This window comes from Vidua macroura, chromosome 12 (genome assembly GCF_024509145.1).
Source record: "Vidua macroura isolate BioBank_ID:100142 chromosome 12, ASM2450914v1, whole genome shotgun sequence".
In the NCBI taxonomy this organism is placed as follows: domain Eukaryota; kingdom Metazoa; phylum Chordata; class Aves; order Passeriformes; family Viduidae; genus Vidua; species Vidua macroura.
Window position 1 is genome coordinate 13961963 of NC_071582.1, and position 18259 is coordinate 13980221.

Sequence of the window (18259 nt, forward strand, 5' to 3'; positions counted from 1 at the left end):
TAATTCTGTAATAATATATAAAGCAGAGAGATTGCTGGTGGGAAAATCCTGAACTGTCTTAAGACAGAGCACACAAACAAACTAGCACAAAAAAAATTTCAAAGCCAATGATTAAACTTTACTTTCTTACATTCTTCAGAAATAAAAACCACCTGGTGCAAAGCTTAACTATTTACTTCAGTCTTTTATTGCATGATGGGAATAACAGCTCCAATCTGCTACTGTACTGAACAAAAATACACCCAAGAAGGCATTGCCTGCTAAGGAAACAACACAGTATTTTCATAGACTGGACATAGATTGAGTGAACAGGAACTTTCACTTCTAATTGCATTTTTTCCTGCTGTCTTTCTGCATGACCTTAAGCAAATCATGCAGGTCCCTGATGCAGCAAATCACTTATGCACATGCCTAGCAGTGAGTGGTGACAGTGGAGTCCCCAGCGGGTTTAGGACACACTGGCAGCCTGCCACAGCCTGATGTCCCTCCCTGTGAACACAGGGAGGACCAAGTCATTAACTGCAATGTTCATTAGTCAGCCCTGCTGAGACCCAGGCAATCACTGGATGGATTCCCTGCAGAGGATGTTTGACAGGCCATTATCCAGCAGCTCTCTGTCACTGTCCCTTGGACAGATGAGTGGAATCAATCATTTGGGCACCACTGAAAAACAGCATATGTGTTCTCACCGCTGCTGCGCCGCTGATGCCATCAGGCACCAGTTCAGGGAGCTGAACCAGCCCAAGGCTGGAAGTTCCATGCAAATGGAATTAGGGCCTCAGCCCTCCCAGCAAGTCCACCCAGGCCAGCACCAAGGCAGCAGGAAGGTGGGGAGGAGGGCAGGCAGGAGAGAAGAGGGGAAGCAGGAGCTGACTCCTGGTGACAGATCAGAAGGATTCAGCTGCAGCATCACATCCCCAGCCGAGGTGAGGCAGAGAAGATGTTCTGGGTGTGGTGACCTGTTTAAAGCATTGAATTCTCATAGCCTCTGAATCAACATCTTGAATTTTAAAAAGCTGCTGTTTACACTCAGTCTGTGCATGGGAACTGGAGGCACACTTGACCATGGGGCTGGTAGTCCCTGTTGCAGAGGGGATGGTGAGAAACAGCTCAGAAGGATGAATATCTTACACCATCTCCAACGCTTCTGCAGAGACCATAACCTCAGTTTCACAATCTGTTCTAGGGACACAGTACTTAGTTGTTTTTCCCCCAGAGGCTCTGTCTGTGCATGCCATGCCTGAACAAACGGTTGGCTGTACAAATTACTCAGAAGTCACTTCATATCCACATTTCACAGCTGAAAATATATCTCAGCATCCAGCGCAAGATGGATCAACACAACTTGGTTGAGCTGTTGGCTGTTGTTAGAAAATCTGGAACCACTTAGATCAACTGATCTGGAACCACTTAGATCAACTGATTAGATCAGCTGAGCCTCAGCACCAGGTTAAACATCCTGTGCTGAGTGTTCTGGTGCAGCAGGAAAGGCACTGAAAAGCCCAGCAATAAGGAGGCAGCTCAGGGAAAGCCCTGCTAATGCATGTCCCAGACCAAGCTGAAACAGCAAGCTCTGCAATGGAATAAATGTCACTGATTCAGCTGATGTAAATGCGGCCTGTGGTAAAAATTAATCCAAACCAGTAACTCTTCCTGTATGTTGTATTTCTTTTGTTACTTCCCTGTACATTTCAATTTCTAACAGAGAAAAAGGGCCAAATTACATGTAGATGTAAAGTGGTGCAACTTCATTAAAGTACACGAAAAAGCAAATAATCTGTGCTAGCAGAGAACTCAGTTACAAACAATCCAGTGTCACAAAGGGATGTAACTACTTCCAAGTCAACAGCCCATCTTGGAAGGTAAATCATTTTGGTTACCACTTAAAATAGGGGGATCAACACAGGCAACTCCAAAACAGTTCACTCTGTGCAGCAAAAACCCAAATATATAACTAGAAAATTTATTTCTGAAAATATTGTCAACCCATGCTGCAGTTTAAGCTACCATTTATTATGCAGCTTAACCAACTGATAACTGACCAACAGATTGTTTTGTATCTTGCCACTTCTTCTCCTGCATAAAAATAAAATAAAAACTACTTCTGTGGACAAAATAATAACAAAATAAGAAAGTGTGGAACAAAAGGAGCAGGACACAGTACCTGCTGGAAACTCTCTCGCAAATGGCTTTGGTCTTCAGGATGGCAGAATTCTAAAATATCTTTCCCCAGAAGATCCTAGAATAAAACATAAAATTATGTGAAAAACCCAATCTACAACACAAATCCACATGTAGACCTACAAGTCATTTTTGCAAACACAAGATCTATCACATTTAATGAGACTACTCAGTTAATCAGGGATGAACCATACAAACAAGGTTTGTAGGCATCATGCCCCATGTTTTTACAAAAAAGTTTAAGTTATTTTCTAATACCTGTGAAATGGTGTCTTGACTGACATCTGCTACTACAGCTCACTTAATGGCACTATTTTTTGTAAAAGCACTTATAATAAAGCAATTTAAAATTAAAAAAAAATTAATAAGCAAATGAACAAGGAACTACTTTTGCCTCTAAATTGCAACTGCTGGGAGTTATCTGAGGAAGAGCTGTGGTTCATTTACTATTCTACTCAGTTCTGTACTAGCCTCCTGTTCAGAGGAGCAGATGTAAGCCTAAAGGAAAATAGATGCTGTAAATTATGTTTGCTTACTGTTCAAGAGATTGGCAGAATCAAAGGTCTACAGGACTAAAACTCTTTCCAAGCACTGTTAACTTTCTATCACAGAAATGTCTTCACTGGAAAGCAGTGCAAGGCTCAGAGCGCTCTGCTGTTGGAATTTTAATCAGATCTAAAGGTATAAACAGATACCCCACACAGAGGCGTGGACAGCAAAGAAAAACGAACAGCATTCAGTGCCTGACGTATGAATTATCAGCTACAAATACTTCATGCTTGCAACTGGGATTTTCTGCATTAGCTCCACCCATTCTCCACATTCCCAGTGGCCACAGACCTGGGGCTGGTAGCCAATGACGCTGATGCACCTTGGGTCCACAAAGGTGATGACTCCATCAGAGTTGTGCCTGGACAGGAACTCCGTGGGGACCGACATGCCGTTCATGTCCATGCACACGGGAGAGCTGGTCACCTAGGGCCAAGAGAGTCCACACCAGTCACCCAAAGGCACATCTGAGCCCACAGCTAAAGGACAGAATCTGCTGGCAGACTGCTAGCAGCTGAAGGAAGTAAAATAAAACAACAGCACAGATAAATGACAGAACAGCCTTTAGTCCAGTTTGCAGGGCAAATATCTCACCCCATGGCATCTATGGAGGATTAACAGCACAGCAGAGAAACAAACACACCAGAGGTTCCCAGGAAGGGGGGATATACTGAGAATGTAAGTCCAGCTGGACTCATCTCACTTTGCAGCGCATCAGGCATCGTGGTTCCTATCTCTCTCAACCAAGAATGAATGACTTGCAGAGGACAATGCAGTACACGCATTTTAGGATAGGAAACCAACCCATTATCTGTAGACCTAACCAACAGCACTGTTCAGACTAATCACTCCTGTTTCAGGTGACATGAACCTCACCTGAAACACCTGAACCAAGTCCTCCAGAGGCTGAGGTAGGGGATAATAGACCAGCAAGTGGCTGCTCATAATGAAAAACACAGTTTTCTAAATATTTCTCAAATCTCACCAGAAAGAACTGTGTGTTTTCTCTCTGCCTGAAATCTGTGCTATCAGGCCACTTCTTATCTATTCTTTCCCACTGGAGGTACAAAGGAGACCACTGATTTTTTTACAAGTTCCAGAGCTATCTCTGCTAACAATGTAAAATGAGCAAAATCACATTTTTTTGCTAACTCAGAACTGATTAGCCAATTAACCATATGCAAGATTTCAACTTGCTGTTAGAGAACAAGAGTTTTTAATTTGTGCACCCTGACTCCTTTCTGATTTAACCCACCACACAGCTCCCTCCTGCCCACCCTCACATACCACAATGGCTCCTCTAACGTAACAGACGTTTTGACATTACTTGGAAACTATCTTTCTTTGGAAGCTGTAACACATAAACCCCATAACTTCCTTCTTTCCATTTGTGGAATATATTACTCTTGATTATGAAAGCATGATTAACCTGAAACCCATCCTGCAGTACTTGTGTAGCTCTGCCACGGCCATGGAGAGCCACTCTGCAGATGTGCTAACACCTGCAGGCTGCTCACCTCGGGTAAGATGGGTTTGGCCCCTGTGAAAGGATCTTTCCACCTTGTCAGGAAGAGTGATCCCCTCCTAGCAGATGGCAGCGAGTCCAGGGGATCATGCAAGAGGCTCAAACATGTTCACCCATGGCAGAATTCCCAGACCAGGAAGATAAAAACTGTCCTCCCTGCTGTGGTGAAGGAGATTCACCATGACTGCTTTAGCTCAGAGCTCTGAACTCTGCTCAGCAATGCACAAAGGAGGAAATGCACTACAACAATTGCAACCCCCTGCACAAAAAGGAAGGAAAATTTTATTCTCCCAGTTCCTTCAGCTCACATCTCACAATACACGCTGAGAATAAAGCTATGATTTCTGAAGTGCCTCTTGACTGCTTTATCTTTACCATTTTGAGAGTAACTCCTGCAATCATACTTTTCCAAGCAGTTGATTAGTCAGAGAGTGAATGACTGGAAAAATGCCAGGGAGCATATCACTGGCTTTGGGGGTCACTTCAACCCACCACCTGCAGCACCTGTACTGCCACATTTCTCACTACCTCCAACACCCCAGCACTACACACGCTGAAGAATGGCAGGTCTGTGCACACTCATCAGGAGCTTCTCTGCTGTTGTTACTGGATTTAAGTACACACATCCAGCATCAAAATCAGTTTCATTTTGCTCTGCTGACAAGTTCTAGACAAGTCACTGACTGCACAGACATCAAGGCACTTGATAAACTGGAGGCATGTTAAAAGTTACAGGCTGGTAGCAAAACAGTGTGTAAATCTTTTATAAACACACCAGAACAATGACCATGCTTTCAGAAATAGTTTGTATATGGAAAGACTGGCATTACCTGAAGCCTTCCTATTGCCACGAGGCAGTATTTACTACCTTGTCCCACATCAGCATCTTCTTCTGGTATAGTCATTCCTGGAGTAAACAATAACAAATACTGTTATAATTAGGAAATTGGGATAAACAGAGATGCTGCTGTCCTGGCTCTGTGCTTTTCTAGATGCTTTAAGTCTTACAAATAACCTCATTTTCTTCTCTAAGATTCAGTCATTATTTCTGGGTTCAGATCAGATGATGTATCAATCCTGTATGCCTCACATGAATACACAGTACCCATAGCAGCAAGTTTGGCTGCTGAAGACAAAAGCAGATACTAAAATTCCATTATACACCAAGATGGACAGTAACATTTCCATGAGTGCTGCTCCACCAGCACCTTATGGAACAATGGGGTCACTTAACTATGGTCAGTGAATGCACACTATGTTCAGTTTTCTTTGTGAATAATATTTTATAATGAGCCTTAAAAACAAGGCACAGCCTAAATTAATCACTAAATCCGTGCTCATATTGAACAGCTGGTTTTACTTTTTTCTATAATGGACTAAACCTGCGTTGTTATGTTGAAAGAGTGAAAAAAATGCGTATGCTTTGCTAACACTGCTCGTTCCAGCTGTGTAACAGGAGTAACTACTATAAACACAGGAACAGTTTCAAAACATACATGTGTACTATCTTCCATCTCAGCGTTTCACAATTAGGAACACTCAGATTAGCACTGTTTACTTGCTTGTTGGCTAAGCCTTGAGCTAAGGCTATTTCCCAGCTCCAGTACTGAGATACCAAATTCGTATAAAACACTTGAAAAAACATCTTCCAGAAGTGACACCACTGACCTATTTTAAGTGATCTGTAAACTCTTTCACAAGGATTTTCAAGGAATTCAATCATAACAGGCAGTGAATCGTTTAAGAGGCACGTCACAGCATTAACGAAATTAATTGCAAAGCAGCTACCTTTTATGAAACAACAGCCACTTTATTTTTTAAATTTATAATCCCCAGTGTAAGCCAATCTTTGGACAGTCCAGAGGATGACAGCACACCACTTTCATAAATGACACCTCTGAAAAACCACTAAAAATGCTGCTGAATGGAGTAATCTCTAAGAATGTCATTTTGTATCAAAACAGTTGAATCTTATCTGACAATCAGCTTCCAAACAGCATTTTACAGGTATTTTTTGGTCCTCACTGAACTATACAATAAAATAAAGTACACTAAGTATGAGAAACCACCCCATGTTTTTGTGTAATATATTGAAACTTGCTTTGCAATAACTTCACAATTTGGGGTACACAAGATTATTTGCAGCCCCCTACTGATAACTAGAATTTTATCAAGGGGTCTCAAGAGCTTTACAAAGGAGGAGCATTATTATCTCATCTAACAAGTGCTGTTTTAAGGACATAACTTGAAGCATTCTAGCTGGATAATCTTAACCAAAAGATCCCTTTCAAATCGAGTTTTGCATTTGAGAAGGACACGTTTAAAGCACATTCCCTTGGCCTCAAAAGCTTTTTTCCAATCATTTCCTTAGTGGCACAGAGTATTGCAAAGGACAGCAAAGATACAGTTGGACAGCTTCCACTTTGCATGATCTTTTTTTCTCTGTAGCTTTTAACAGTGATTTCCTTTTTAGGAACCTGGTCCATGCTTGCTACTGCTCAAATAGAATCAAAGTAACATAAACAACCTCCAAAATTAAACCCAGCTAAGAAACATTATTTCTGATGTCACTCTGTTGACAAAGGGAGGCTGTTGTTCTAATTTTCTTTTTTTTTTTTTCCTTTTTTCCCCAAGATGGATTACATTTGGTCTGTATAGCAAACTGGAAAATGCCTTAGTTGGGTTATGCCACAAGACACTCTATGAGTAAAAACCAATCTGCCTGGAATTAATCAATACATCACCCAGTGGATTGTTAACCCCTTCCCAAAGTGCCTAGAGAAAAAATATGACAAGAATATTTTCTGCTTCTCTGCAATGTAGGTGCTATTATTGGCAGTATTCCACAGAGAGAAATTATTTTCTTTATTCTTCAGCTGATATTTCCAAGGATCCACTCTGGGTGTCTTTATATGAGACGGTGCAATTTGTAGATGAGATTTACTTTTGCTTTAGCACACTTCCTATTGAACACACTCCAGTATGGACAGGTAAATAAAGATGTGCACTGCACTTTCTACCAGTTTGTCCAGCTCTTAACAAAATGCAATATTGCTCCTTAACACCACCAAGTCCCATCATTACCTCTAAAAAAAGTTGTAAGAGCTTGGAGGAAAGCAGCCACCAAACTGACCTTTAAGAGGCATCAACAAAATAAACATATTTCAGTTATTCACATTCTTTATGTGTAACCCTGGGAGAGGGTTTATTTCTCAACACCAAATATACAGCCCTCTTGAATAATAAATACAGTGCTGTGCTTGCCTGAGTTCACATCAACAACTGGCACAGCTAAGCTGCAACTGAGCATCACAAATAGAATGCTGTGCCATCAGAGGTTATATTTAATTTCCAAGTGTCCTCTATACCAGCAAACAGTTTCCCACAAGGCAACAGCATGTGTTGGTGTGGACATAAGGAACTTTTTAGTTTTCCCAATGAGCTTCCAGTTGGCTCTAACAACAGAAAAGCTTCATTTTCTGCTTTCTTTCTCTACCCTTCTGCCCCACATCTTCTGCAAGACACAGAACAGCACTGATGGATTTATGGTTTTATTTCACTACACTAAAAAAGAAATTATTTATAATTCTTTAAAAAGATGGAATTTAAGCGGTCACTAGCAACTCCCTGATAATGCCTGTCTTCATTAGATGCACTTCTGATAGTTACTTGCCAGGGAAGGAACTACACTGTGTGACTTCATCTCTCATACAAAACAATGGAAATAGGCTTTCACAAAAAAGGCTGTGGATAGCAGACTAAGGATAAAAATCTCATGAAAAATCCCAATAAAAACTAAATTAACCACTCTTTAAAAAATAAATAAAGCCTTAAAAATGACAGCAGTGCAAGGAATATCCAGCAACTATTTTGTTTTGTATTGGAAGAGGGAGTACTTTGCACAAATGTCCAGATTCTGGCCAAAACTTTAAAATAACCTAACAGCTTTGGCATGCTGTGGTTAAGATGTTACCGTAAGTCTGACTTGGAAGACTAAAATGTTTCTTTTTTAACTAAAGAGAAAAAAAATATTTCAACATTATCTGAATTTAACATTATTCTGTGACTCTATTTGAAGTTTCAAAACATGTATCTATCTTTTTGCTTCACTATGTGCTTTTGTGCAGATCCTGGCTTTGATTTACAGAAAACTACCAACATCCTGACAGACTTTATCTTCTCTCTCCACCAAATCTTATGCCACAAAAAGAAAGCAAAACAAACCTATTAGGAAAATATCATATGGACCACAGAAGACTCATTTCCTTCCAGGAATACGGTATTCAGAGGGGAAAAAAATGGAAGAAAATCAAATCTTGCTTAAGTTGAAAACAGGAAAAAAAGCCCCAGGAGAAGGTCAGCACTTCTCAGTTTTATGACTGGCTATGAACTTGAAGCACTGTCCAGGCTGAGGATCACAAGCTCCATCTGTGCTGCTTTGCTGGGAACAGAGGGACAAAGGGTTGGGATTGCTGCTCAGCCAGCTTCAAACAAGGGGTCCTTTTACCTCATTCAAAATAACCCAACACCACACTCTCATTATTTAACCAAACATACAACATGACTGGCTGGAGCATCCATCTGAAATATCTGACTCCTTTTTCCTTTGACTTCCACACCAAATTTACACCTGATTACTTGAGGCCAGCATATAACCTGTGGGGACAGAAGTGTGTAGGCATCGCATGCCTGCTTTTGCACTTGATCTTAATTTTACCTGTCTTTTTAGGCACAATGGAGAAAAATCAACAGACCAACAACACACAGCCTGAACAGAGGGTGAGGCAGGATGCTTCCTCTGTTTTCTCTCCCCTTTCTCAGTGAAGAAGGGGCTGAAGACAGGTTGCCAGTACATGAGCCTTGCTGCTCTACACAAGTGAGAAAAGCCACAAAGGCAGGCTGGATGTGCCAGTGTTTTCATGCTGAACACAGACCTGAGCCATAACACAAATCCAGTCCTTAAAATATGCCACCAGCTGTCTGCAGCTTATTCATTTTCACCTGCTTGAAGTACTCAGATGACTTCAGATTTGCACAGACTCATCCCTGCAGCAGCACTGCCAAATTGTCTATCACAGCAATAATGATCACAAAGCAATTCTCTTCTTGCTTCTGTATCAACACTGATTTATTCAGCGTTGGACTAAAAATCTGAACACTGGCTACAGACAATGCAATTCAACCCAGAAAGAGAAAATACCAAGTGCTAAACAAATGAGACTAAGTACAGATTAAAGACATTTGATAATAATGGTTCTTTTGCTTGTGAAAGTACACTTCATATTGTATATTAGCTATGTAATGCACATGCCACACTGCATGCTTTGAAAGAAAAGGATCTGGAGTTTATATTGGTGTCCACTTGGCAACTGAAAAATAAATGAAAATTATCTTTTTGATCACTGAATTTTTAAATAGCTGTGATTTAGCACAAGCCCATTTATTCCCAAGAATCCAGAGACCATGCAGGGCTTGCTGATTTGAACAAAGTAATTTTATTACAGGGTAGAGAAACCTTGGCAAATTCCATTACTGCTGTAGTTATCTCATTTGCTTTGCAGATTACAGTTGGATTACCACTGGAAATGACAACAAATCCAGTGATGTTGTCACTTATTTACTCAAATATATAGGGGAACAATTCAGCCTATAGATATTCCCATTCAACTTTGAAAGCCAATGGATACGTGACAATCACCAACACAAAGTGGGGAAGACTGGGAAGGCAAATAAACCCTCATGGAAAAGGCCCTGATTCAATTCTGTGTGCCCTGAAAAAGGCACCCAGACGTGACTAATAGAAGTAACAATTTGGATGGTAACATAAAAGACCAATGAAATTCCACATAAGGCTGCCAAAATCAAAAACATCCCTTAGGATTAGTTTGGAGGCATTAACACTGTGGAGGAGCAATGGGATATCATAAGGAGCACCATGTGATTTTGAGGAGTGGAGTAATAGAAATGGGATGAAATCCAACATTACTAAAGGCATAAGCATGCACTTGGGGAACAGTAACAGTCATAAGCTAAAGCAACAGAAATAGGATGGAACTTGATATTACTAATTGAAACATCACAGAATTCAAAGCAAGATTTGCAGTTGACAAGTGTGAAAAAGGCAACCTAGAAGACATATACATTTATATCAGATGTCTTAGGATGGCTTCAGGATGCACCACACTAAAGAGAAGGATGCTGCACTGCCAGGCAAGACAGGAACTATTGTTTGTGTTATCCATCACTACAATCTCATCTGAAATAAGAATGTGTAGTGCCAGTGACCTCCATTTTGAGAAGTGAAGTGAAAACACAAACAATTGCAGAGAAAAGCCACAAAGGTAAAGAGAATGCATCCTGAGAAATGGCCTGGATTGTCTTTGCAAAGTCCAGGCTGACAGGTTATAACCTCTTTCTGGAAACACACCAGAACACTGGAGAGACACAGAGGCACTAGGCAGGAAAACTCCCATTAGACCTTCAGTGAAATAAAAACTTCCCATAAAGTAATAAGCAGCAAGGTTTTGGAAGAGTTGAGATGGGGAAAAGACTTCACTAATGCCAAATGGGATTTGGTACCTGGCCACTGGGCACTCAAAGAGCCAATAGATCATTTTAATCCCAAGCTGCTGTCCTGCAGAACTGAGGGCTGAAGAGCACACACTGCCAACATCAGGACCTAGTGCTGACATGAGTTCATGCACCTGTAGCTCTGTATCAGCAACATACACCCCTGAAGAGTCAGATCTCTTTAAACGTCCCATAATGTCTGGAAAGATTCTCATTGAAGCTAAACAAAATCTTAATTGATACACCTTCTTGAGGAGACATGCTGTATATCAAGGTCGAATTCAATTACATACAGAATTACCAACAGAAAAGTACATCTTTTTGTAGAAGAACACAAAACAGAAAAAAACATCCATTTCCAGAGCACTTTACAGACACTGTGCTCTCACACTTTTGAGAAAGAAGCAAAATTGCAACATCTTGAATCCTATTAAATCCTATTAGCAACAAGAGGGGCAGTTTTCCTCACCTTCCAAAACCACATTTCAGAAAAAAAAAAAAGATGGCAAGAAGTTCACATCTGCACGCTGCTGTCTGCACACCCCTGCACACATTTGGTACAAACCACCTCTTAGAACTCACAATCCCTGGATCAATGTGATTTATGGCCATGGTGTACAACCACAAAAGGGCAGGACAGCTCCTGGTTTGATTCATGCCAGCAGGCGCTGTCGCATTGCAAACAACCTCTTCAACTCCTGCTAACGCCAAGGTCAAGTAACCCCCCTCATAATGAGGTCTGGATGAGCTCCACTGTCTCCTCTTGGAATTTTTCAAAGGTAAATATTCCCATAGGTAACACTGAGTTCCAGCAGGTAAATGTTTTTCTCCGTAGATCAAAGCAGTGTGCCAAGACTTGATTCCCAGAAAAACAGCCTCAAAACAGAATTTATCACAAATACTGAACATTCTCAAGTAACACCATTACTGAGAACTTCCATGTGTCTAAAGTGAAATTACACATTTTCATACATAAGTGCTTGCAATTCAGTACTTAAGTATAAAAGCATTAAGAGGTACACAATCCTTTGCATCCACTTTCTCAAAATGAGGCCATTTTTATATTGGTTTACCAATGTAAGTTGAAAACTTTTGGCCCCAGTTTGTGGAATCCTGCATTACTGGCAATTCCTACAGGTCCTCTGTGGCAATGAAATGGAGAAGGGTGTCACATGGAAAACAGGGATGCCCTGAGTGAGTACAACAGCTGATTTCTTCTTATCAAGAGCTTCTCAAGGTGAGCTTTAATCAGCTACCCCACTAAAACTCTCCCTGTTTTTCTAGCAGCAAGGAAACCTGAGCCAGGTTTTCAGCTGTCCTGAGGACAGTTTGGTGCAAGCAGTCTTCCATAAGGGATACAAACCTGCTGGTGGCCAAGCCTTGATATAGCCAGTGCAGTGGACAACAGCATATTGTGCTTCACCTTCTTTCACCGGGCCCAGGCCATTCCTGAATGAACAAGAAACACAAAAACATCACACTGACATGCAGAATAGCTTCATACCTTCAAACTATGGCTACTAATGATTTACCAGTATTTGTAAGTTATGCTGGAAACACCCGAGAATCCGCCTAGGGTTCTGTACACTGCCAGCTCTGTTATGCTGCTATTCAAGCTGCACCTGTTTTCTGTAATATTTCTCTGAGAAAGATATCGAAGATTGATTCAGAGCTGGAGCTGGTGTAAGACAAAGAATCTGAGTGACACATGCAAGAGATTAGGTTTGCAAAAGGATCCAGTGTGTGCAGGAGCAGGTAATACTCCTGGAGTGGGCATTAGCCCAGTGGCAAATGAGAGGGCTTAGGGCAACTACAGCTGCTTTGTGGTGAATTAAGTAATAGTACCTGTATCTTTTTCTCATGGTGGTTATTCTGTTCAGAGGTAAATGATCCAGAGGAGCATTTCCACACCTAAAAGTAAATTAGTATTTTAAAGGCTCAAAAATGAATGTAAATACACATGATAAAAAGGCATTTTGAGATCCTTACTACTTGTATAAGAAGACAATAATAGATACTTATTCCTGGCAAAAGGTTGCATATTCGTGTTTACATAGAACATGCTGCTTCCACAGGCTGAGCTTTTTATATGTGCTATAAAAATCTTCTTTATTTTAGAAAAATGAAAAAGACTAGAAAAAGATTCCCTTCCACACTCCCCCAGGATAAAGACTATTTGAAATTGATATCCCAAGGGTGGCTAAAGAATAGACACACTTCAAAATACCATAAAACAGGGGTGAAAACTAGAGAAAAATATGTCAGGCCCCCAAACGTCCACACAAACCAATCTCAGTGTTCCTGTAGCTTCCCTGGACAGAAAAATTCCACTGCCATACACCAGCTACAATGTCTGTAGACATTAAGATAATGTTTGCAAGATCAAACTATTTACACTGTCAAGTAACTTTGTTTAACACTTGCTGATGTGTATTTTGTGATATTTATAAGTATGCCTAACTATAAAATCTCAACAATCCATCTGAAGCTGAGTAAATAGTTTGAAGGGTAAAAGCAGTTCATTTTTAATGGAAAAATAATAACAACAATGAAAGAAGAAACCACAAGGAAAGTTCAAATTATCTGAGGCCCATTCTTCTCAGAAGAATTTTCTTTTATTCCTTTAATTTTTTTTTTTTCTTATCAGTCACTGCCAAAGAGAAGAAGTGAACAACTAAAATAAGATTTAGAAATACAAAAACAGTAGGGTTATGGGCATGTGTAGAATCACACTCATGCACTGGAATTTACAGAATCAGGGTGCTAGGAAATGACTGCAATCTGAACTGTTTTGAAAGCTGGGGAACAACTGCAAACAGGACACTAGGCCTGGTTTTCTATGAACAAACACAGAAAACATGATGTGCATCTTGGGAGGAAGAAAAAAGCAGTGTTCTCAGTGCTGCTCTGCTAGGCTGTATTTCTTCCCTCCCAGTTAAGGAGGAAAAAGGTTCTATAGCTCTGAAGTCTGATCTTGCAGGTATAAATTCTATAAACACCTTACAAAGGCACCCAAAATCCACACATTCAACACCCTCACAGGACTGGAAGAAATCCACCACATTACCAAAGTACAGGTATCTGTATTTTAATGTCTCAAATACTGTGCTTTGTGTGCTTCATTCTGTGATGAATTTTGCAGTGCTGTTATCAGCATTTATACTGGACATAGCCTACAGATACAATGATGTCCTTTCCCCTCCTAACCACAGACAAAAATTTATTGCAATAGCAACAGGCATTTTAGCCTGTTAGCACTAAAACAAGAGAAGTGCTCACAAGCCCCCCCAAAAAAAAAACACTGGGCAGACAAATTTCTTTAAAGAAGCTGAAACAATCCAGAAGTTGGAAAATTGCAAATCAAAAGCCCTCTAACAATTACTCATTTATCTAACATCAGCCAGCTGACATCTGGTTAATTCATACCAGGCTTGGCTAATTCCTACATAGCTGGCAGCTTTGCAGCTGAATTCTTGTTTATCTTTAAGATGCTTTTAATATTCTTGGTTTGCTGAAAAAATACACAGAGCTGGGTGCTCATAACACTTGCGAAAGCTTTGTTCCCAAAGTATCAATTTGAGTAACTTTACTAGAAAAGACAATGGCTAAAATTCCAGGGGTGAAGCCGTCATGAAGTTCTCTGGAAAAAGGAACCTACACCCCACACTCATAAGAATAACTACAACAGAAATGAGGTGCTGTTTTAACTGTTAAGGAAGACTAGTTTCAGTTTCACTCCAGTTCCTAAAGCAAAGTATTCTAGAAATATTTCATGGCAGTGTGTCATTACAGCTTTAGTTTGTAATTAAGGCCAAATTGGTGCAACAAAATGTCTGAAGTCTAAGCTGAGACAGGACTGGAACCACGATGGGAACCCAGGGTAAATGCATACCTCATCCTGCAAATGAAGGAGCGCCTGGATCCCATGCACATTCTCATGGAGGACTGCTGACCTTCCTTCTTTACTGTCCCCGTCTTCAAGTCCAGGATTCGTCCTAGAAAAGCCAGGGAGAGCAACTGGTGTTCAGTACATAAATTTAATTCCATTTACTAGAAACTAAGATAACAAGAAATTAATGAGCTGAAAAAAATACCAACAAAAAAATCTTGATCCTGGTCCCACAGGGGAGGACCAGTTATGTGCTGGTTTCACTAAAGATTTCAGCAAAGCTGACTCTGAGCCACAGGAGTGATGGCTCTTTTCTCAGCTGGCCCAAGACCAACTTCCAGGGCAGAGTCAAATGCCTGGAGGCAAACAAGGCAATGACAGCAAGACCAGCTTTTGACTTATCTGCTTGCTCCTCTCTTTACCGGAACTGTGGATAAAGCAACATTTATCAGTCTCCTGACAGCTGCTCCTCTTTCCCTGTGCTTGTGCCCATCCAGAACACTCTTCACCACAGCACCACCTCAGTAAGAGCTGTCAGGATGGTGAGATGCACAAAAGACCACATTTTTCTCCTTGATGATGAGATACAGGTTGTGTCACAGCAGCCCTTGTGCTGGGGCCCTTTTAAAGTTGCTAAAAAACTCACATGTCAAGAGCATTTCTAAATGCTAAAGTTCATTTTCAGACCGATCAGTGAGATGATCTGGTTCACTACAAAGCAACACAACCTTGTTCAAGGTCCAGGGCCGGACCCTGCTCCCTCCAACCCTCAGAATCACACACCACAGGCACAGCTTGGCAAAGGGATGACAATCACCAAGTCAGCTCAAGAGAGGACAGGAGGGAGGGAATGCATGCAAAGGTGTGAAGGGGTAACAGATTAATTTTTTCATTTAAAACAGAAGATTGATTACTACTACAGGTTCAGATCAGGGATTTGAGTATCACACAGAATCCTTCTGCTTATCACCAACAGAATGAATTTTCACGTCTAGAGCTCAAGTGCAAAGAGAAGACTACAAAATGCAGCACAGACAAGAAATGAATCACTGGACCAGATCCACAATGCTCAAGGGCTGGATGCAGCCACAGAAGTGACAGTGGACCAGAGCAATGCAGTGGAACAGCTGCCAGGCAATTAGATGACAGCCACCAGTGCTGACAACACATGGCCATGAACAAACCCACATGTTTTAGGTGAGTATCTTTCAGTAGCTGAAACTATACCAGCCTAAGTCTTCACTGTGGTGTAAGTAGCCAGGTTTACCCAATATAAGGCACCTATTCTGTCTGTAATGAACTGAAGAAAACATGCAGAATACATTCAAAGTCTCCCTCACCAGACTGACCTAAAAGTCTCTGTCCAAAAATGAAGTTCTGAAATAAACTTACTGCCAAACACTAAGTTCAGTATTACTCTACCTCTAAATATTGACTTCCATCCATGAATGGGAATGAAATCATTATGCAATAGTTTTCAGATAAGGAGCTAGGCAGCAGTATTTTATTTTTAAGCTATACTCCAGATAACTCCTTCTGGAGGAAAGCCACCCCTGCCAACAGAAGGTCAGACCTCACTTGGTGTTATCTCCAAGGTATAGCTCAGATGGTTGAGAAGTCAGCAAGCCTGGGGAACAAGTCCTAAAGGTTCTTCAATTTAAAGCACTGGGCTATATATTAATCCTGGTCTATGATTCAGGTGTGAGCTGGGAAGAAATCACACCACATTTTCCAGCTCAGCTGTGCTGACCCCACGATGCAGGATGGATCTGAAATTCTAACACACTTCTCTCCCCTGCACTGGACACTCTGTCACATTTTCTATAGCCAAAGTCACAGTCTGTCTCCCCATCCCCCCAACTAATCAGACAATTTAGAGAAATAGAATACCATCAGGCAGGAGGCAAACTCATTCAGAAATGAAGGCATTATACAATAAAGCACAGAAAGACAAGATATATATGTAGGATCCAATGGCTGTCCATGTCAACAGGCCAGTTGAATCAAACCACTAAAAGCAATATTCTCTTAGGGCAAAATAACATACACACAAACAAAAGAAAAGTTTTTTTTCTGTGCACTTTCTTTTTTCATTCCAATACAAATTCTTGAACAGACACCAATATTAAACAAAAAGGACTGACAGTGAATGTAACTCAAACAGCTAATAGAAATTTCTCTGGTTTTGTCATCTAAGAGCATCTATAACAAAAAAGAAAAAGGCTATTTCACAATTACGTGGCCACTAAGTCTAAAATTGCTGACACGTGTTCCTTTGGCATGTCTGGAACCCCCAACAACAAAAGCCAGAGTTTTTAAATTTAGCTTTTTGTTTGGCAATGTCTTTGAAATATGTCCCAGATAACAAATAGAGTTCTAAATTTTCTCCTGATTTACAAAATCACTGCAGGGGGTATGTGAGTCAGAGAAATGTTTGCTGTACTGATACTATGACAAAGCTCTCCCAGCAGCTTGTTTCAATAGTCCAGCATGCACATGTCAACCTTGTAGAACTCTAACAATATACTACAGATTCTGAAATAGAACAAGCAGTTTGTGTCTCATCTGTTATTAGAATCTTATGATCAAATTATATTAAAAAGAGGAAGGATTATAGATTAATCATAGCTAAATATCAATAGATAGAATTATAATTAATAGACTAAATCAAGCAAACTGACACAAACTGCACCTTAGTCACACTGGCAGCTCAGCTGGCATGTCATGATGATAGCTCTGTCACAGAATCATAAAGTATTCCCATCTCTGTTTGTTCCAGCATCCTCGGTGATAAAAGCTCATTTAGGTTTCTCCATGGGACAAACACAAAGCACATCTGATGTTGAACTTGGAAATGATACTCTTATTAATAAGAAATATTCCAGGATGCTCTGACAACTTCTGTTAACTGAACAGTGCATGTGTGTATTTTTTTAAATTTCTCATTCTAGTTTCTTCAGAAAAGCCATTTAACAGCCCAGTGCCACCACCAGCTGGATCCTTTACGAGCTTCCCCATAAACTGTTAATTGCATGCAGCTCATTTCTGTGTTAAACTTTTCCCCTCTCCAGCTCCAGACACAACCCTGGGATGCAGCAAGTGCAGGAGCACTGCTGTGACTGACACTGCTGTCTTATTGCCCTTTACAGCAGCTGCACAACTCAGAGGAAACCAGAGTTTGCTCTGCTGAGAAGGAGAATGCAAACAAATGAGCACAATGCTGATTAAAATGGGCACATAAATCTCTCTGGCTGGTCTGGGTATAGTTGATAATTTGTTGGATCTCCCCACTACAGTCCCCATCCAGAAGGCAGTATTGCTTCAACTTGTAATAAACCAGTTGTTCTCCAAGCAGGAAACCACAGTGTGATCCAGAAACCTGATGTCAGCTGCTGTGACAGGAAAGGGCTGGCACACAGGCACACGGAGGTGAGGACAACAGGCAAGTTCATTATTTGGGTAGAATTAGAGAAGCCATATAGAGCTCTCACCAGTAAAGAGATAACAGATTGAAGTACTGAGGACACATGCTAGAAACATTTCCT

At 40.8% G+C, this 18259-nt stretch overlaps 1 protein-coding gene across 4 annotated transcripts in view; it reads right to left on the bottom strand.

The window, feature by feature from the left end:
* ARNT2 (aryl hydrocarbon receptor nuclear translocator 2) overlaps positions 1–18259 on the bottom strand; it is a 97138-nt gene that overhangs the window by 27138 nt on the left and 51741 nt on the right. For all 4 annotated transcript variants that reach the window (XM_053988449.1, XM_053988446.1, XM_053988447.1 and 1 more), the window contains 6 exons: positions 14718–14820; positions 12671–12736; positions 12189–12274; positions 5086–5162; positions 3022–3156; positions 2165–2239 (listed from right to left, as the gene is read on the bottom strand). In XM_053988449.1, coding sequence (XP_053844424.1) covers positions 2165–2239; positions 3022–3156; positions 5086–5162; positions 12189–12274; positions 12671–12736; positions 14718–14820 — 542 coding nt within the window. The remainder of the gene's footprint in view (positions 1–2164; positions 2240–3021; positions 3157–5085; positions 5163–12188; positions 12275–12670; positions 12737–14717; positions 14821–18259) is intronic.